Source organism: Mustelus asterias, chromosome 5 (assembly GCF_964213995.1).
Source record: "Mustelus asterias chromosome 5, sMusAst1.hap1.1, whole genome shotgun sequence".
Classification (NCBI taxonomy): Eukaryota; Metazoa; Chordata; class Chondrichthyes; order Carcharhiniformes; family Triakidae; genus Mustelus; species Mustelus asterias.
In genome coordinates this window covers 21,360,648-21,382,535 of record NC_135805.1, presented here as the reverse complement: position 1 = coordinate 21,382,535, position 21,888 = coordinate 21,360,648, and the positions used below count along the sequence as shown (strand labels likewise).

General features: G+C 45.2%; 1 protein-coding gene across 2 annotated transcripts in view; it reads right to left on the bottom strand.

The window, feature by feature from the left end:
* Window positions 1-3,688: 3,688 nt before the first annotated feature.
* Window positions 3,689-21,888, bottom strand: part of slc4a1ap (solute carrier family 4 member 1 adaptor protein) — a 164,300-nt gene continuing 146,100 nt past the window's right edge. For both annotated transcript variants that reach the window (XM_078212238.1, XM_078212239.1), the window contains 4 exons: window positions 20,527-20,640; window positions 17,414-17,484; window positions 7,980-8,052; window positions 3,689-4,809 (listed from right to left, as the gene is read on the bottom strand). In XM_078212238.1, the coding sequence (XP_078068364.1) occupies window positions 4,760-4,809; window positions 7,980-8,052; window positions 17,414-17,484; window positions 20,527-20,640 (308 nt within the window). In that variant the 3' untranslated portion in view covers window positions 3,689-4,759. The remainder of the gene's footprint in view (window positions 4,810-7,979; window positions 8,053-17,413; window positions 17,485-20,526; window positions 20,641-21,888) is intronic.

Here is a 21,888-nt window from a genome sequence, read left to right as displayed (position 1 = left end):
ACCTGTGGGAGCTTGCTTTGTGCAAATTGGCTCCTGTATTTCCCACAGTATCCTAACTTGGAAATATGTCACTGCTCCTTCACTTTCGCTGAGTGGGCAGCATGGTGGCACAGTGGTTAGCACTGCTGCTTCACAGCGCCAGGGACCCGGGTTCGATTCCCAGCTTGGGTCACTGAGTGGAGTTTTCCCTGTGTCTGCGTGGGTTTCCTCCGGGTGCTCCGGTTTCCTCCCACATTCTGAAAGATATGCTGGTTAGGTGCATTGACCCGAACAGGCGCCAGGCTGTGGCGACTCGGGGAATTTCACAGTGACTTCAGCGTTAGTGTAAGCCGACTTGTGACTAATAAATAAACTTTACTTTTACTTTAAATCCTGGAACTCCCTCCCTCTCAGCACTGTGGGTGTACCTACACCACATGGACTGCAGCGGTTCAAGGAGGCAACTCACCACATTGTCAAGGGCGATTAGGGATGGGCAATAGATGCTGACCTAGCCAGCGAGCCCAAATCCCATGAATGAATTAAAAAAAAGATCAGTGCGACGAGCACTTCTGTACACAATTTGCGTTAACGATTTGGACTTTGGGAATACATAATTGCTAAATTGTGGATGACAGCAAATTGGGGAAGGTAGTCAATACTGAGGAGGATTGCAATAAATAAAAGAAGACATTAGTGAATCTTGTAGAATGGTCAAATGAAGTTCGACAAGTAAATATGAGGTGATACATTCTGATAGGAAGAATGAGATCACATTATCTCGAGCGTGTAAATGGGTGATCCAATAGGAGTCTTCAAAATTACAAAAGGTTTTGGTAAGGGTGGATACGGAGAGAATGTTTCTTGTGTTGAAAGGCACACGAGAGGTCATCAATATAAGACATGTCGAGAAATTTAATAGGAACTCAAAAGAAAGTTATCCAGAGTGGTGAGGAAGGGGAGCTCTCTTGCACAGTGATTTTTTAAAAAATTATTCATTCGTGGGATATGGGTGTCGCTGGCTAGGCCAGCATTAATTGCCCATCCCTATTTGCCCTTGAGAAAGTGAGCCATCTTCTCGAAACCCTGATACAACTGAGTGGCTCGCTAGGCCATTTCAGAGGGCATTTCAGAGTCAACCACATGGCTGTGGTGCTGGAGTCGCACGTAGGCCAGACCAGGTAAGAATGGCAGATTTCCTTCCCTATAGGACATTAGTGAACCAGATGGGTTTTTCCAACAATCAACAATGGCTTCATCAGTAGACTCTTACTTCCAGATATTTTTAATTGAAGTCAAATTCCATCATCTGCCGTGGCGGGATTCGAATCCTGGTTCCCAGAACATTAGCTGAGTTTCTGGAATAATAGTCTAATGATAATACCACTCGGCATCGCCTCCGCAGGGAGCAGTTGAAGCAAATAGCATAGAAACATACATAGAAAATAGGAACAAGAGTAGGCCATTCAGCTCTTCAAGCCTGCTCCTCCATACATTATGATCATGGCTAATCATCAAATTCAATATCCAGATCCTGGCTCCACCCCCATGATCCCTTTGGCCCTAAGAGCTATATCTAACTCTTTCTTGAAAGTTTTGTCTTCAGATATGTATAGATACATTTTAAGGGGATGCTGGACAAACATTTGAGGGAGAAAGGAATAAGAGGGTTAACATTGATAGGTTTACAATCATAGAATCCCTACATTCCAGAAGGAGGCCATTTGGCCCATCAAGCCTGCACCAACAACAATCCCACCCAGGCTCTATCCCCGTCACCCCATGTATTTACCCTCTAATCCCCCTGACACTAAGGGGCAATTTGACAAGGCCAATCAACCTAACCTACACATCTTTAGAGTGTGGGAGAAACCGGAGGAAACTCACACAGACAATGTGCAAATTCCACAGTCACCTGAGGCCAGAATTGAACTTGGGTCCCTGCTGCTGTGAGATAGCAGTGCTAACCACTGGGCCACCCCACAGAGGAAAGATGGGAGGAGGCTCAAGTGGAACAAAAACATGGACATTAACTGGTAGGTAAGCCGACTGGCCTGTGTCTGTGCTGTTAATCCTTTATAAGGATTCAAAAACTTGATAGGGTAATGTGAGGGAAAAATTACTTTCGGTGACATTGTAGTCAGAGGGCCAGGGACCCGGGTTCAATTCTGGCCTCGGGTCACTGTCTGTGTGGAGTTTGCATGTTCTCCCCGTGTCTGCATGGGTTTCCACTGGGTGCTCCGGTTTCCTCCCACACTCCAAAGAGTGTGCAGGTTAGGTTGATTGGCCATAGTAAATTGCCGCTTAGTGTCAGGGAGATTGATTAGCAGGTTAAATAAGTGGGGCTATGGAGATAGGGCCTGGGTGGAATTGTTGTCAGTGCAGGCTTGATGGGCTGAACGGCCTCCTTCTGCACTATAGGGATTCTATGATTCTATTCAATGAATGTAAAAAAACAATCAAAAGAATGCATGCATTGTTTCACATGGAGGTTTACTAGATCACGGAGTGCCACACGCACAAAACTGAAAGCAGAACCGCTGTCAAGAGGCAAGTGGGTGAAATATCAATTCCAAAAGGATACAGGGAAAAGGCAGGATAATGGGTCTAAGGAGGCAGCTCTATTAGTAAGCTGTCACCAGCACCACAGGCTGGATGTTCTGTAAAAGTTTAGGAATCTGTCCTTCAAATGGGACAAAACCACTCAACACAACGTAACAAAAAAAAAGAGGCAAAACAGAAACAGAATTTGGTGCACAACTGATTTCCCCCTTCCAAGGACATCCTCTTAAATTTGCTTGCAAGATTTTTTTTAAATTCATTTGTGGGACGTGGGTGTCGCTGGCTGGCCAGCATTTATTGCCCATCCCTAATTGCCCTTGTTCAGGGGGCAGTTGAGAGTCAACCACATTGCTGTGGCTCTGGAGTCACGTGTAGGCCAGACTGGGTAAGGATGGCAGATTTCCTTCCCTAAAGGACATTAGTGAACTGGATGGGTTTTTCCGACAATTGACAATGGTTTCATTCTTAATTCCAGGTTTTTTTTTACTGAATTCAAATTCCACCATCTGCTGTGGCAGGATTCGAACCCGGGTCCCCAGAACATTAGTTGGATTTCTGGATTAATAGTCTACCGATAATACCACTAGGCCATCACCTCCCCAAAGATGGAGAGGTGGTGAATATTTAAATATTTAAAGCGGTTTTGTTTTGCTGATCTAAATGGAAGCATGAAAGAGGTAAACAATCCTTATCCCTCTTTAACGAGATAAACAAGCTGGGGGATAGGGAAGCGCATTAATGCTGTAGATAAAAACGCTTCCAAAAATACTGCACATTCACATTATTCTTAAAAGTTTCCGGGTGGAATTCACAGTTCACAAGAGATGTGAGGAAATGGTTATACTTGGTGATTATGCATTTCTGCTTGTTTCAAATAAAAGTGAACTCATGAGACAACATGCTAACACTTGATGTTTCACTGCTCTTGTGGATAGTATATTCGGAGCTGTCTTGAAGCTACTGAGGTGAGCTATTAAACATCAGCAAACACAGGGCTGCAGAAAACAGGAACAGGTGTGATCCCAGGCCCATGCCTGGGTAAATCTAATTACAGACAAGCTAGGCATCATAAAACCCATTTCAACTGTTCAAAAGCTCCGTGTCATTGCCTAATAACATCAATGATAAATAAGTTAACAAAATCATATTCACGGTTCCAAATTACAGGATTTATTTCCATTATAACAAAGCAGCTGAGTGCCACGCTACAAAAGCACAGCCTCTTCCTTCTCCAAGTGACAACACTACAATAGTTGCTGATATAGGTGAACATACAAGGGACAATTTCCCGATTAATGTTGGAGAAGCTCTGGAGGGTGCTCTGATGATCGGGTAAATGGGTGCATGGCTCACCCTAAGGGTTTCCAAAATGAACTGCGGGTGGGTGATGGGTTTTTCTGCGGGGGAGCCTGAAGTTGTAACATTGCCCATATATTGCAACTGAAAAATCACAGTTATAGAAACAAAGTATGAACAAGCACTTGAGAAACTAAAAACATTGCTAAACTGATGCTGTACACAGTCAGCAGAAGTGAACCCAGAGCACCGGTAATGGCTATTAATTGTAGCTACCTCATCCAAACGTCACAAATCAATGGTGCGCATGGTGTGGACTAGCAGCCACTGGTGACCAGACGCTTGTCACCTCTAGGCTTCCACAGGCTTGCTGCTGCAGCAAGTATCTCAACGGGGAATGAAAAGAGGGGCCAGGTCACCCCCATGTATCAGGTGAAACATTCCTGTTTCATGAAGAGTCCAGAAGGATGGAAGAGTCCACCCTCCAGTTTAGGTGGGAGAGGAAGGGGGCTGTCCCTGGCGGTAAAATCAAAGGCCCACCGCATGAGGAGTCACACACCTACCAGATCTTTTCTCCTCACTCTGAAGTGGGACATCGCCGGAGATGTACGTCAGGCAAAGGGCACCAGGTGGGTCTACGACTCTGTCCCCAACCCAGGAGGAAAGGCTCTTTCTATGAATATTGTTTATTTTGTGCACAGCGAGATCCCAAGAATGTCCCAATAGGGTGGGGTCCACAGATGCAAAACAACCGAAAAATGTCACAGATGGAATTCACAGGGTTGCACTTGAATACAGCACCCACTCAGTATCAGAGCCCAGAATCCAAACGTGGCGCTCTGAAGATGGCACTACCTCCAGGTAATCAAATCCCCTCCAGTGAGGTGCAAGGTGTTTGCGAGTTGTCGTCTGTCGTGAGCTTTTAGTAACCATATTTGTCATTCAGATGTGTCCTGCCATCACCCGTTTGACCTTGGGAAGGTGGTGGGAGAGAAAAATCAGAAGTGAGCAATCTGGTCCACCAACAGATATACGATGCAGCACTTTACAGAGTAAAAATACACTGATTTGGATTACTTCACATTGACAACACAAACTTTGCAAATGGGTTTAGAATCATAGAAACCCTACCGTGCAGGAGGCCGCCAGTTGGGCCCATCGAGTCTGCACCGACAACAATTCCACCCAGGTCTTACCCCTGCAACCCCACATATTTACCCCGTTAATCCTTCTAATCCACACATCCCGGGACACTAGGGGACAATTTAGCATGGCCAATGCACCTAACCCACACATCTTTGGACTGTGGGAGGAAACTGGAGCACCCGGAGAAAACTCACGCAGACACGAGGAGAATGTGCAGACTCCACACACACAGTGACCCGAGCCGGGAATCGAACCCAGGTCCCTGGAGCTGTGAAGCAGCAGTGCTAACCACTGTGCCACACTCTTTCCCATTAAGATTGGGGACCAGTTGATATCAAGCAAGGTGGTTGAGGCAGACACGCTAGTATCATTTAAGACTTATCTAGATAGCCACATGAACAGACTGGGAATAGAGGGATACAAACGGATGGTCTAGTTAGGAACACATGGTCGGTGCAGGCTTGGAGGGCCGAAGGGCCTGTTCCTGTGCTGTATTGTTCTTTGTAATTTTCTTTGTTCTTTGAAGTGGCACAGTAGTTAGCACAGCTGCCACACAGCGCCAGGGACCCGGGTTCAATTTTGGCCTTGGGTCAGTGTGTGGAGTTTGCACATTCTCCCCTTGTCTGCGTGGGCTTTCTCTGGGTGCTCCAGTTTCCTCTCTCAGTCCAAAGATCTGCGTGTTGGGTTGTTAACTGGCCATGCTAAATTGTCCCTTGGTGTCAGGGGATTAGTAGGGCAAATACATGGGGTTAAGGGATTAGGGCCTGGGTGGGATTGCTGCCGGTGCAGGCTTGATGGGTCGAATGGCCTTCTTCTGCCCTGTAGGGATTCTAAGCATTGGGAAGTAACCTTTTTGGCCAATTTTCATTCAACAGAAAGAGCTGGTATGAGCTGGGGTAGGGAGACAATGTGTACATAAATATAACATTTTGACAGGTTGGGCCAGTATCTGCTGGGCAGAAACTCTCACGGTTTGCCTCTCGAGTTAGATTTCTGTGCCCCTCAGCTCAAAAGATTTTTCCCTGCATACTGCTGAAAATTGGTAATGGTTACGGCCAGGGAAATGGGGGTCCCGGGGGCTTTACTGAACGATGGGACCAACAATCGATCTCCTTGAGCAATGAGTTTTAAAGATTGAGAAAGAAACAGTGCAAGTGCTGGAAAGGCAGCTAAAATCAATGACAAATCAGGTACAGAAAGAAAAATGGAGGGCGGGAAGGAAAGACTGCGCTGAGAGGGAGGGAGAAAGAGAGAGAAGGAGAAAGAGAGAGAGAGAGAAAGAGAGAGAGAGAGAAAGAGAGAGAGAAAGAGAGAGAGAGAGAGAGAGGGAAATTCACAGGGATGATAAGTAACAGAAAGAAAATCAAATCAACTTGCACAATTTAATTACCGTCAACAGCTCACAATGTGAATGAATGAGACATTTAGTAACAGAGTTTAGCAGCACAGAAAGAGGCCCTTCGGTCCATCGTGTCTGCCCCGACCATCAAGAAACTACCTTTTCTAATCCCATTTTCAAGCACTTGGTCCATAGCTTTGTCTGCTGTGGCATTTCAAGTGCTCATCTAAATGCTTCTTAAATGTTGTAAGAGTCCCCCCCGCCTCTACACCCTTCCTTAATTTAATTTATTAGTGTCACAAGTAGGTTTACATTAACACTGCAATGAAGTTACTGTGAAAATCCCCGAGTCACCACACTCCGGTGCCTGTTCGGGTACACTGAGGGAGAATTGAGCACGGCCAATGCACCTCACCTGCACATCTTTAGGACTGTGGGAGGAAACTGGAGTACCCGGAGGAAACCCAGGCAGACACGGGGAGAACTTGCAAATTCCACACAGTGACCCAAGCTGGGTCTCTGACATTGTGAGGCAGCAATGGTAACCACTATGCCGCCCAGTGAATCAGTCAGACAGCGAGTTCCAGATTCCCACCACTCTCTGGGTGAAAATGCTTCTCCTCAAATTCCCTCCAAATCTCCTGCTCCTTACCTTAAATCCATGTCCCCTGGTTATTGACCCCTCTACTAAGGGGAAAAGTTTCTTACGATGTCACTATCTATATTCTTCATAATTTTGTACACCTCGATCAGGTCTTCCCTCAGCCTTCTCTGCTGGAAGGAAAAGGACCCCAGCCTAATCAGCCTCTCTTCATAGCTGAAACGCTCCAGCCCAGGCAAACATAATTAGTTACCTTCTGGGTTAGAGAGGAGGATCAGCAACCATCAATAATGATCACATTCTTTAAAGGGTCCTTAAGCTTTTAGTTAACAGACTTAACTTCCTGCGTTTAATGGTCAATGAATGTTTTTTATTCATTTGTGGGACATGGGCATCGCTGGCTGGCCAGCATTTATTGCCCATCCCTGGTTGCCCGAGGGCAGTTGAGAGTCAACCACATTGCTGTGGCTCTGGAGTCACATGTCGGCCAGACCGGGTAAGGATGGTAGATTTCCTTCCCTAAAGGACATGAGTGAACCAGATGGGATTTTCCGACGATCGACAATGGTTACATGGTCATCAGTAGACTCTTAATACCAGGTATTTTTAATATGCAAATACAATAATGAAAATGGTGAGGTTAATCGTGAGATGCTGTATTTGTAAAACTAACAGCGCAGCTACACAAATTGGCCGGTGACTTAGGGAGACTTGTAATTCTTTGGGTATTGCATTCCTCCGGGTGCTCCGGTTTCCTTCCACACTCCAAAGATGTGCGGGTTAGGTGGATTGGCCATGACAAATTGCCCCTTAGTCTCAGGAGGACTAGGAGGGTAAATATGTAGCGTTGCGGGGATAGGGCCTGGGTGGGATTGCTGTCGGTGCAGGCTCAATGGGCCAAATGGCCTCCTTCTGCACTGTAGTTTCTATGATTCTATGAAGTTACTGGCTATATTGCACGCTAATAATGGCGCACGCCATTCGGACACACATATCTTTTCAGCAAATTCCAGTCTAATGATCCTCATCTCTCCAAATGCAGTTTCTGGGTTGTACCTGAAGGGGGCATCCACACACAGTAGTCAGGATCGTTCTCTGGGTAGTGTTCTGATGCGAGTTGCTGAGGTGGCTGTGGGAAGAGAATTATTAAATAAGCAGAAATAATTGGAGGCAAAGTCAAGTAATTAGCATCTGTTACACACAACATAAAATGGGGAAAAAAACACTAAAGCACTGGAAATCTAATAACAGGAGAGAAAAGATTATTGGGAAGAGGCTGATGTTCTGGAACAGACACCTTCCCCATTAGAAGTGTTAAACTGCGTGTTTCATTTTTTGGATGAGGAACAGAAGAGCAGCTGGCCATTCAGCCCCTCGGGCCTGCTCTGCTATTCAACTCGATCCTGGCTGATCATCAACTTCAACGCCATTTGCCCACATTATCCCCATATCCGTTGATGTCAGTCGTATCTAGAAATCTATTTAAAGTAAAGCAAAGTTTATTTATTAGTCACAAGTAGGCTTACATCAACACTGCAACGAAGTTACAGTGAAAATCCCCTAGTCGCCACACTCCGGTGCCTGTTCGGGTGCACTGAGGGAGAATTTAGCATGGCCAATGCACCTAACCAGCACGTCTTTCGGACTGTGGGAGGAGCCCGGAGCACCCGGAGGAAACCCACACAGACACGGGGAGAATGTGCAAACTCCACACACACAGTGACCCAAGCCAGGAATCGGACCCGGTTGTGTTTAGGATTATTTGTTTGTATTATTCCCACTTGCACTCAGAAAGCAACCAGTTGAGATTTTATCCTTTTGGACTCCAGTCCCATCTCTTACTCTGTGGTAATTTAATCTACAAACCTTCATTTCTTTCAGCTTAAGGGTATTTGGATATGGAGGTTTTTAAAGTTTATTTATTCAGGTCACAAGTCATCAAGTTACTGTGAAAATCCTCTAGTCGTCACACTCCCGTGCCTGTTTGGGTACACTGAGGAGAATTTAGCAAGGCCAATGAACCTAACTCAAGTTGAAGCAGTTACATCTCCTGTGGTAAAGCCACAGTTGCAATCTACCTGGTTCTTAGAGTTCTGACCTGGTCTTAATGAATGTTGGCAAGGAAGGAGTAGAACCATAGAAAATTACAGTTCAGAAACAGGGCTTTTGGCCCTTCTTGTCTGTGCCAAACCATTTTTTGCCTAGTCCCACTGACCTGCACTTGGACCATATCCCTCCACACCCCTCTCATCTATGAACCCGTCCAAGTTTTTCTTAAATGTTAAAAGTGACCCCGCATTTACCACTTTATCCGGCAGCTCATTCCACACTCCCACCACTCTCTGCGTGAAGAAGCCCTCCCTAATATTCCCTTTAAACTTTTCTCCTTTCACCCTTAACCCATGCCCTCTGATGTTTTTCTCCCCGAGCCTCAGTGGAAAAAGCCTGCTCGCATTCACTCTATCTGTACCCATCAAAATCTTATACACCGCTATCAAATCTCCCCTCATTCTTCTACACTCCAGGGAATAAAGTCCCAACCTATTCAATCTCTCTCTGTAACTCAGCTTCTCAAGTCCCGGCAACATCCTTGTGAACCTTCTCTGCACTCTTTCAACCTTATTTACATCCTTCCTGTAACTAGGTGACCAAAACTGTACACAATACTCTAAATTCGGCCTCACCAATGCCTTATATAACCTTACCATAACACTCCAACTTTTATACTCGATACTCCGATTTATAAAGGCCAATGTACCAAAGGCACTCTTTACGGCCCTATCCAGCTGTGACGTCACTTTTAGGGAATTCTGTACCTGTATTCCCAGATCCCTCTGTTCAACTGCACTCTTCAGAGTCCTACCATTTACCCTGTACGTTCTACTTTGATTTGTCCTTCCAAAGTGCAATATCTCACACTTGTCTGCGTTAAATTCCATTTGCCATTTTTCAGCCCATTTTTCTAGTTGGTCCAAATCTCTCTGAAAGCTTTGAAAACCTTCCTCACTGTCCACTACACCTCCAATCTTTGTATCATCAGCAAATTTGCTGATCCAATTTACCACATTATCATCCAGATCATTGATATAGGTGACAAACAACAATGGACCCAACATCGATCCCTGCAGCACACCACTAGTCACAGACCTCCACTCAGAGAAGCAATCCTCCACAACCACTCTCTGGCTTCTTCCATTGAGCCAGTGTCTAATCCAATTTACTACCTCCCCATGTATACCCAGCGACTGAACCTTCCTAACTAACCTCCCATGAGGGACCTTGTCAAAGGCCTTGCTGAAATCCAGGTAGACAACATCCACCGCCTTCCCTTCATCCACTTTCCTGGTAACCTCCTCGAAAAACTCTAATAGATTGGTCAAACTTGACCTACCACACACAAAGCCATGTTAACTCTCCCTAATAAGTCCCTGTCTATCCAAATATTTGTAGATCCTATCCCTTATCACACCTTCCAATAACTTGCCCACCACCACCGTCAAACTTACTGTAGAATGGATACAATTTTGTTTTATTCATTCGTGGGACATGGGTGTCACTGGCTGGCCAGCATTTATTGCCCATCCCTAGCTATCCTTGTTTGGAGGGCAGTTGAGAGTCAACCACATTGCTGTGACTCTGGAGTCACATGTAGGCCAGACCAGGTAAGGACGGCAGATTTCCTTCCCTAAAGGACATTGATGAACCAGATGGGTTTTTCCGACAATCGACAATGGTTCTATGCTCATCGGTAGATTCTTAATTCCAGATCTATTTTTACTATTGAATTCAAATTCCACCCTCTGCCGTGGCGAGATTCAAACCCGGGTCCCCCAGAACGTTAGCTGAGTTTCTGGATTAATAGTCTAGCGATAATTCCACTAGGCCATCCCTGGATAAATGGAATGCGTCAGCTGACATTCCCCAGTTTAAACAGGGTTCTGCCCAACATTAGTGAGCTTGGCCAATTAAAATTGTACCATTCCATTTTAAAATGGCTGAACAACAGTCCAGTCGCTAGCAATCCCATCCCCATAGGTTGTGCCACTTGAATGAAGCATAGTCACTGCTATTAGCACTGGAAATGAAGGCCACCCTGGCATTTTTAAAAAATAACATTACCCACGACCGAAAATGAGGAAATCTCTTTGCTGGAGATACGACTGCCCTCAGTCCCTGAGCTGGCTGGGGTGAGGATGAAGGTGGGGGAAGAGAACAAGTCCAACTTGATTTTCAAGTTTGCTGATGACACCGCCATAGTGGGTCGGATCTCAAACAATGACGAGACAGAGAACAGGAATGAGATGGAGAATCTGATGAACTGGTGTGACGACAATAATCTCTCCCTCAATGTCAACAAAATGAAGGAGGTTGTCATCGACTTCAGGAAGCGTAGTGGAGAACATGCCCCTGTCTACATCAGCGGGGACGAAGTAGAAATGGTCGAGAGCTTCAAGTTTTTAGGCGTCCAGATCACCAACAACCTGTCCTGGTCCCCCCATACCAACACTATAATTAAGAAAGCCCACCAATGCCTCTACTTTCTCAGAGGTCCAAGAAAGTTTGGCAAGTCAGCTATGACTCTCACCAACTTTTACAGATGCACCATAGAAAGCATTCTTTCTGGTTGTATCACAGCTTGGTATGGCTCCTGCTCTGCCCAAGAAACTACAAAAGGTCGTGAATGTAGCCCAATCCATCATGCAAACCAGCCTCCCATCCATTGACACTGTCTGCACTTCCCGCTGCCTTGGAAAAGCAGCCAGCATAATTAAGGAACCTATGCAGTCCCAACATTCTCTCTTCCATCTTCTTCCGTTGGGAAAAAGATACAAAAGTCTGAGGTCATGTACCAACCGACTCAAGAACAGCTTCTTCCCTAGTGCCATCAGACTTTTGAAAGGACCTACCTTGCACTAAGTTGATATTTCTCTACACCCTAGCTATGACTGTAACACTACATTCTGCACTCTCTGCTTTCTCTATGAACAGTGTGCTTTGTCTATATAGTGTGCAAGAAACAATACTTTTCATTGTATAGCAATACATGTGGTAATAATAAATGAAATCAAGTCAAACTCCCTGCTCCTGAACTTGGCTGGAAAGCACCTGGGTGTCTGAATCTCATTCAAAGACAAGACGAGTGTGACTGGATTGAATGGTTTGCTTGGTGCTCACTGTCTGCTTTCAAAACAAGAGCGGCCACTTATAACAGCTCCCAGAGAGAAGCTAGTTTCCATGGAACCGTGTTCCCAGCGCGGAGAAACTTGGCAAGATATTAAAAAAAATAGCTAAAGTACAGCCGCAAGTACTTCTTAAACCCACCTGCTTATCTATCCTTTAAATAAGACTAGCAGATGGACAGAATATTTAAACAAAGGTTATGCTTTAATATATAAAACAGTGTATACCAAAAGGCCTCCTGCAACAGATTGTATGCGAGTTCTAAGATGCATAAAATGTGATTCGATCAAGTGGGTTTTTTTCCATTAGACTTTCATTAAAAAGAGCTTTGTGCATCTTGCTGATATCTCCACAAATGTATCTTTCAATAAGTTGCTCATGTTTTCAATTGTCGCAGGATGTTCACTTCAATTAAATTCATTATAACGGAGCTGGTGCTCAATGTAACCTAATGAGAGGGGGCACTGGTTATGAGAGGCAGAAGAACAGTGATATGTACTGGAAGCCTGCGCACTTGTCGTTCAAAGCTCATCAGATCAAGGAATTCAGAAATGCTGGCCTCTGACCTTGAACAGGACCAGCGAATTTTCCATCTTCCTCGCCCTCTAAAATTGAAAGAAACGCTTCTATCCACATAGCACCTGATCACATCTCACAAATCTTAAAAGGTGGCACAGTGGTTAGCACTGCTGCCTCACAGCGCCAGGGACCCGGGTTCGATTCCCGGCTTGGCTCACTGTCTGTGTGGAGTTTGCACGTCCTCCCCGTGTCTGCGTGGGTTTCCTCCGGGTGCTCCGGTTTCCTCCCACAGTCCAAAGATGTGCAGGTTAGGTGGATTGGCCATGCTAAATTGTCCCTTAGTGCCAGGGGTACTAGCTAGAGTAAATGCATGGGGTTATGGGGATAGGGCCAGGGTGGGATTGTGGTCTGTGCAGACTCGATGGGCCGAATGCCCTCCTTCTGCACTGTAGGGATTTCATGATTCTTAAATACCTGACACGTGATTTGTGGCGGCGAAGGCAGCGGGTTCTTATGCTCCTGCCGTTGTTAATGGGGTTTCCTGGTGAATGCACCTCTCACCGCTGGGAAACCCACAGCACGGGTGCACCGTTAGGGACCGGAAGATCCCACCGGTGTGAACAGATGGAAAACTCCAGCCATTGAATTACCATGAAGATGTTCCAGTACAGCTGTGTCACTGGCATCTACCCAATGTGAAAAATTGGAAACTAGAACTGGGGGCCTCAAAATAAGGGGAAGCAGATTTAGGACTGAGTTGGGGAGGAACTTCTTCACACAAAGGGTTGTGAATGTGTGGAATTCCCTGCCCAGTGAAGCAGTTGAGGCTACCTCATTGAATGTTTTTAAGGCAAGGATAATTTTTTGAACAGTAAAGGAATTAAGGGTTGTGGTGAGTGGGTGGGTAAGTGGAGCTGAGTCCACAAAAAGATCAGCCATGATCTTATTGAATGGCGGAGCAGGCTCGAGGGGCCAGATGAACCTACTTCTGCTCCTAGTTCTTATGTTGTTATGTCCCCTCCATAGAAAGCAGGACAAATCTAGAATCATAGACTCCCTACAGTGCAGAAAGAAGCCATTCGGCCCATTGAGCCTGCACCGACAACAACCCCACCCTGGCCCTATCCCCATAACTCGGTCTATTTAAACCACTATTCTCCCTGACACTAAGGGGCAATTTATCATGGCCAATCAAACTAACCTGCACATTTCTGTCTGATCTAATCTGATCAATTACCACCTTATCAATCTCCTCTCCATCATCAGGAAAGTGATGGCAGGCATCACTCCTCAAGTGGCACTTTTACAACAATAACCCCCTCATCGATACTCAGTTTAGGTTCACTCGGCTCCAGAATTCATCACAGCACTGGGACACAGGACCAGAACCGCAGAGGTGAGCTGAGAGTTGACACTGAAGCAGCATTTGGCCAATTGTGGCATCAAGGAGCCCCAGTAAAATTGAAGTCAATAGAATCAGGGAAAATCTCTTCCCAGGCTGGACTCATACCTAGCACCAAAGGAAATGAAATAAAAACAGAAAATGGTCACAAGACTCAGCGGGTCAGACAGCATCTGTGGAGAAAGAAACAGTTCTCACATTTCAAGTCCATGACCTTTCATTCAAAAGTTCTCTCCACAGAAGTATCTGCTTTTAAAGTTGAAGAAAAAAAGTTAAAGTTTATTTATTAGTCACAAGAAAGGCTTACATTAACACTGCAATGAAGTTACTGTGAAATTCCCCTAGTCGCCACACTCGGGCACCTGTTCGGGTCAATGCACCTAACCAGCACGTCTTTGGACTGTGGGAGGAAACCGGAGCACCCGGAGGAAACCCACGCAGACACGGGGAGAATGTGCAAACTCCACACAGACAGTGACCCAAGCTGGGAATCGAACCTGGGTTCCTGGCGCTGTGAGGCAGCAGTGCTAAAGCTGTGCTACCGTGCCGTCCTGTTTTTATTTCAGATTTCCAGCATCTATGGTACATTTGTACAAGGATGGTTATGGTTGTTGGGGCCGAATTGTCAATGGTGCACTAGGCCCAATCATCTTCAGCTGTTTCGTCAAGGCCTTCCCTCTATCAACAGCTTGGGACTGTTCACTGATGATTACACAGTGTTCAGTAACATTCACAGCTTCTCAGCTAATGAGGTTGTCCGTTCCCGCATGCAACAATACCTGGACTGATGAATGGCAAGTAGTATTCGCAACATGCTAGGCAACGATCATCTCCAACAAGAGAGAATCTAACCACTTTCCCATGACATTCAATGGCATCACTATCACTGAATCCTCCACTATCAACATCCTCGGGGGGGGGTTACCATTGTCCAGAAACTGAACTGGACGAGCCATATAAATACTGTGGCTGCAAGAGCCAGACAGAGGCAGAGAATTCAGTAGTGAGCAACTCACCGCCTGACTCCACAAGACCGTTCCATCATCTATATTTCAGCAATGTGATGAAATACAATATAGACCGACACTTGATCTTTAAACGATCACTTCCTCTACCATTGTGCCTGCCCTATGTACCAACTGCAAGATTCACTGCACCAATTTGCCAAGACTTCTTCAGCAGCCCCTTCCAAACCTACTCTACCACCTAGAGGAACAGCAGCAACAGGAGGCATAGGAATGCTACCACAACTAGGTTCCCCGCCAAGTCGCACACCATTCCAACTTGAAAATATATTGTTTTTCCTTCATTGTCACTGGGTCAAATTCCTGGAACTCCCTATCCTTCCAAACAGCACTGTGGATGTACCTACGCTACATGAACTGCAGCGGTTCAAGCTGGTGCCTTACCACCAACTTCCCAAGGACAATTTGCGATGGGCAATAAATGCTGGTCCAGCCAGCGATGCCCACATCCCATGAATGTATATGAAAAAGGAAATGGAATATATAAGAAAGCAAAACTTGCATTTATATAGTTTGTTTCACAACCTCAGTACATCCCAAAGTGCTTTACAACCAATGAAGTATTTTTAGTGTGGTCACAGTTGTAATGTAGGGAAGGTGACAGTTTGTACACAGCAAGGTCAGAGAAGCAGCAATGTTATAAATGACCAGGGAAGCTGTTTTCATGTTAGTTGATATTGGCCAGGACACTAGGGAGAACTCCTCTAATCTTTGAAGTACTGAAGTCCAGTTGAGGGTAGACATTTGGTTTAAGATCTCAATTGAGGGACAGAGCTCTCAACAAAGAACAAAGAACAGTACAGCCCAGGAACAGGCCCTTCGGCCCTCCAAGCCTGTGCCGATCATCATTCCCTAACTAAAAAAAAAACCTTCTGCCCTTACTCAGTCCGTATCCCTCTATTCCCTCCCTATTCAGGTACCCACCCAGATGCCTCTTAAATGTTGCTAATGTGCCTGCTTCCACCAGCTCCTCTGGCAGCGCGTTCCAGGCACCCACCATTCTTTGTGTAAAAACTTCCCCTGCACATCTCCCTTAAACTTTCCCTTTCTCATCTTGAACCTGTTCCCCTTGTAATTGACACTTCCACCCTGGGAAAAAGCCTCTGACTATCCACCCTGTCTGTGCCTCACATAGTATTGTAGAACTCTATCAGTTCTCCGCTCAGCCTTCATCTTTCCAGTGAAAACAATCCTAGTTTATTCAACCTCTCCTCATAGTCAACGCTCTCGAGACTAGACAACATCCTGGTGAACCTTCTTTTGCACTCTCTCCAAAGCCTCCACATCCTTCTGGTAGTGTGGCGACCAGAACTGCGGCCTAACCAAGGTTTTATATAGCTGCAACATGATTTGCCAATTCTTGTACTCAATTCCCTGAGCGATGAAGGCAAGTATGCCATATGCCTTCTTAAACTGTGGACCTGCACACCCAGATCCCTCTGTATATTAATGCTCCCAAGGGTTTTGCTATTTATAGTGTAATTCAGACCTAAATTTGATCCTCCAAAATGCAACACTGCGAGGGGGGAGGGAGATTGTGTGTGGGGGGGGGTTAGGAAGAATGTGTGTGGGGTATGGAGAGTTGGTGTGGGAGGGCGAAAGAGAGGAGAGAGTGTGAGAGGGGGGAATAGAGAGAGGAGAGTGTGTGTGGGGTGAGAGAGAGAGAAGAGTGTGTGGGGAGGGTTGTTGGAGCAGAGAAAGTGTGAGGGGGAAGTGAGAGAGATCAGAGATTATGAAGCGCGAGAGTGTATTGCGGGGGGAGGTGGGGGGGGGGAGGGGGGGAATGATGATGATGGGGTGGAGAGAAAGTGTGCGCGCAGGGACAGTGCATCCATACATCTGGGTCACTTCCAGTCTCAGAGTTCTCACTCACTCTTACCCACACACACCATCATGCACTCTCATCCACCTGAGACTGGCAGTGAATTGACACACTCTCATTCTATTAAACTCATCTTTATTTATTACATTTTTCTTTTCGCTCAGTAAATTTCTCATCCTATTTTTGAAATTCATGTGTATTCCTTTACTGAACTTTAATCTTTCTGAAATTTGTTCAGCAGCCCCTCGAGTGAGGGCAGATTTGAAATGTGCCCCTCTCCCCCGGCGATCAGGTTGGACAAGCCGGTGTTAGTGCTTTCTCCGTGATGGCAAAGCTCAGACTGTGAGCTCAACATGTAAGGAAAACTGACGTGAGGCAAAGCCACCAACGCTCTGTGACAACATGCCATGTCTCTAGCGCAGAGCTTTGCTCTGATTCACCTAAAATATTAATTCAAGAATTGATTTTCTTGGCAATGATGAATAACAAACTGGCTGGTACGTATACCCTGTGGAAGTGATAATGGGTAGAAAGTGCTTACTTTCTTTGGACCATAGATTTTCTTCTTCGCCACTTTTCCTTTACTTTTTTCATCATTAGACACGGTCACGGCTTTGAAGCAAACAAAAAAAAAATTTGTTAAATCTTAGATATTGATTTAATTTTTTTTTAAACTTGCTTTGTCGATAGTTTTCACAATATCACTGATACCTTGTGCTATGTATTGGCATTCTACATGTCGCCAAGAGGTTTCAGACTTCGTTAGGAACGAGAAGGTATTTATTGATAAAGAGAAACTTGGTCCAGGGGTTTGCAGCCCGAGGCTGCCTTGAAGCAGCAGCCCTGGCTGTTCCACTCCTGACATGATAATTACGTGACTTCCAGATGCATTCTGCCCGAGAGAAAACGCCACCCTCTGGCGTGATTCTTCACTTGCGGCCCCCATTGGTCCCTCAAGTCAGGTGACCCGTTTCCGCTGTGCTGTCTTAAAGAGACAGACACCACAATCACTACATTTTGGTCCAGCCTATCCTCTTTGATCATACATAGTGCCCTAGGAATATAGGGACTGGTTGGGTCGAAGAGCAATACAGCACAGCAGCCCTATAACACTATATGGCTGGGTCCTTTGGTAAAATACACTGCATGGTGAGGAACTTGGAAATGATTTGTTTTACAAACATATGTTTTTTTTTCTCAAATAGGTTACCTTGTAGAAGGACTGGAGGGGAGAATACTCGCAGGTTGAAACTATAATATTAGTAATGGGTGGGTTAAGCAGGTCAACCAGTCAGTAGCAGAGAAGGAGATATCAAATACTTTAACATATTGATTTATCATGGTCACATGTATTAGTATACTGCAAAAATATTGTTTCTTGTGCACTAACAGACAAAGCATACCATTCATAGAGAAGGAAAGGAGAGACTGCAGAATGTAGTGTTACAGTCATAGCTAAGGTGTAGAGAAAGATCAACTTAATGCGAAGTAGGTCCATTCAAAAGTCTGACAGCAGCAGGGAAGAAGCTGTTCTTGAGTCGGTTGGTACGTGATCTCAGACTTTTGTATCTTTTTCCGACGGAAGAAGGTAGAAGAGAGAATGTCCGAGGTGCGTGGGGTTCTTAATTATGATGGTTGCTTTGCCGAGGCAGCGGGAAGTGTAGACAGAGTCAATGGATGGGGGGCTGGTTCGTGTGATGGATTGGGCTACATTCACAACCTTTTGTAGTTTCTTGCAGTCTTGGGCAGAGCAGGAGCCATACCAAGCTGTGATACAACCAGAAAGAATGTTTTCTATAGTGCATCTGTAAAAGTTGGTGAGAGTCGGAGCTGACATGCCAAATTTCTTTAGTCTTCTGAGAAAGTAGAGGCATTGGTGGGCTTTCTTAACTATAGTGTTGGCATGGGGGGACCAGGACAGGTTGTTGGTGATCTGAAGCTCTCGACTCTTTCCACTTCGTCCCCATTGATGTAGACAGCGACATGTTCTCCTCTATGCTTCCTGAAATCGATAACTATCTCCTTCATTATGTTGACATTGAGGGAGAGATTATTGTCCCCGCACCAGTTCACCAGATTCTCTATCTCATTCCTGTTCAAATACTAGGGGACACAGGCTTAAGGTGCGAGGGGCAAGGTTTAAAGATGTACGAGGCAGATCTTTTACACAGAGAGTAGTGGGTGCCTGGAACTCGTTGCTGGGGGAGGTAGTGGAAGCGGATACGGTAGTGACTTGTAAGGAGGGTCTTGACAAATGTATGAATAGGATGGGAATAGAGGGATATGGTCCCCAGAAGGGTAGGGGGTTTTAGTTAAGTCGGGCAGCATGGTCAGTGCAGGCTTGGAGGGCCGAAGGGCCTGTTCCTGTGCTGTAATTTTCTTTGTTCTTTGAACTCTATCTCATCATTGTTTGAGATCCGACCCTTGTAGAATCTACTGTGTAGATTCTAATCTACGACCCTTGTAAATCTGTGTGTATATTGTCCAACTATTCACCAGATAAACTAGGGTTGGTGAGTTTCCATCCATTTACTTTCAACATACAAGAGCAAGGCAACTTCTGGCAAGCTATGCCCAGCATACCCTCTAATTCTATCTTTCACTCTCGTTCTATGCTTTTAAAATTCTACTCTAACTTTTTTAAACTCGATAATTTAGAAACCTAAAATAGAATAGAATCATAGAATCCCTATAATGCAGAAGGAGGCCATTCGGCCCATCAGGTCTGCACCGACCACAAATCCACCCTGGCCTTCTTCCCTTCATCCTTATTTACCCAATTTACCCCATCCCTGATTGTAACTTCTGAGGAGGGTTAAAACCCTCCTCATAAATCAAACTTATAAAACTGGGTATGTGATTTTGGCAAACTTGTTCAAGTTTGATAGACCCTTGGCTGAATTTAGCCAACTCAATGGGAAAAACACATCTCTTTTCTGACTCTGTCGGCATGGATAGCTGATGGGGGAGGTGGTGATGGGTGAGGTTCTAGAATTCTATGTCAGTCAGACACTTGCTGGGTTAAATGTGGCATATCATTACTGATTAACTGCAGACAGGGAGTCCTGCAATAGCACTTAGTGCTGCTAAGTCAGGTGCAGCACACATAGGAACAAGGAATAGGAGTAGGTCATTCAGCTCTACGATCCCGCTCCGCCATTTAACATGACTTTGGCTGATCTTATCCTGGTCTCAACTCCAGTTTTCTGCCTGCTCCCCACAGCCTATTTTCCCGCTTTTCCTCAGAAACATATCTATCTCTTTCTTGAATCTGGTGATTGATTCTGCCTCCACTGCGCTCGGGGCAGTGAGTTCCACAGATTCACAACCCTCTGAGAGAAGTACGTTCTCCTCAGCTCAGTTTTGAACCTACCTCCTCTCACTCTACGTCTATGACCTCTTGTTTTAGACTGTCCCACAAGGGAGAGAACATCTGGTCAATGTTGACTTTATCAATCCCCTTTAGCATTTTATATGGCATTATTGTGTTAAATACACATTACTTCAACTTCACCAAACTTTTATCGCAAAAAGTTGGTGGAACGATGGAACAGTGTCTCTTCCATTAATTTTATACAAAAATGCTCTCCAACCAGAGCATTTAAAAAAAAAAATGTACTAAGCTACGTGGCGATGTATCTGAATTAGCTATACCTGGAGTTGAATCTTTAGATGGAGAGTCGTTACATTCCCTCTGGTCTTTCACTGAAGAAGCTGCACCATCCTCAACTCCCTCTTGATTAGGGCACGGAGATAACAGAGTGGATTCTATTCAAGGGAGCGAAGCAAAAAGGATTAACATGTTTCGTGTCAGGCTTATTCAGTTGTTGTTTGCTCACTGAAACTGTATAGCAGTTAATTCCATAGAGAGAAAGTCATTTCAAATGAATTGCAAAATCAATGTCCAAATTGTCTTGTGTGAAATTAAAACCAGCCACGCAACAGTGCTCAGGTTCATCTCTGGAGAACACGTTGGCTTCATCAGGCGGGAAACCAGGTAGGTTTGGATAAAGTCCTACCCCAATGGAGCAGACAGAATTGGTAATTGGAGTTGGGGATGCGGGATGGTCGCGCATGTTGGTGTTAGGAGACCCAGTAACTCAGATATGAAACCTTGCAGTTTGGTGGGGAATTAACGTGATCTCATTCAATAGCAGAATTGTTAACTAAAGCGAGGGGATTGGATACCACAGATACAAGTTCAGCATTTGCAAGTTGAAAAGTGGGCAGTCAAACAGAATGTTTTCATCTTGCAGGGATGCAGGTTTGGTAATAATTTAGCATGGGAGTGGGGGTGCGTGCGTGGTATTGTCATTGGACAAGTAATCCAGTGACCCAAGTTAGTGCTCTGCGGACCCGGGTTCAAATCCCACAACGGCAGATGGTGAAATTTAAATTCAACTTTTAAAAATCTGGAATTAAATGTCTAATGATGACCATGAAACCATTGTCAATTGTCATAAGAACCAATCAGGTTCACTAATATTGTTTCGGGAAGGACATCTTCCATCATTATTTTTCTTCCATGGCAGATGAAATTAGAACTAGGGGCATAGCCTCAAAATAAGGGGGAGCAGGTTTAGGACTGAGTTGAGGAGGAACTTCTTCACCCAAAGGGTTGTGAATCTGTGGAATTCCCTGCCCAGTGAAGCAGTTGAGGCTACCTCATTGAATGTCTTTATGGCAAGGATAGATAGATTTTTGAAGTAAAGGAATTAAGGGTTACGGTGAGCGGGCAGGTAAGTGGAGTTGAGTCCCCGAAAAGATCAGCCATGATCTTATTGAATGGCGGAGCAGGCTCGAGGGGCCAGATGGCCTACTCCTGCTCCCAGTTCTTACGTTCTTATCCTTACCTAGTCTGGCCTACATGCAACTCCAAAACCACAGTAATGTTGACTCTTAAACTCTCCGAAATGGCTGAGTCAGCCACTTAGTTCAAGAGCAATTAGGAATGGGCAATAAATGCTGGCCCAGCCAGCAATGGCAGGATCCAATGAATTACTTTTAAGACTACCA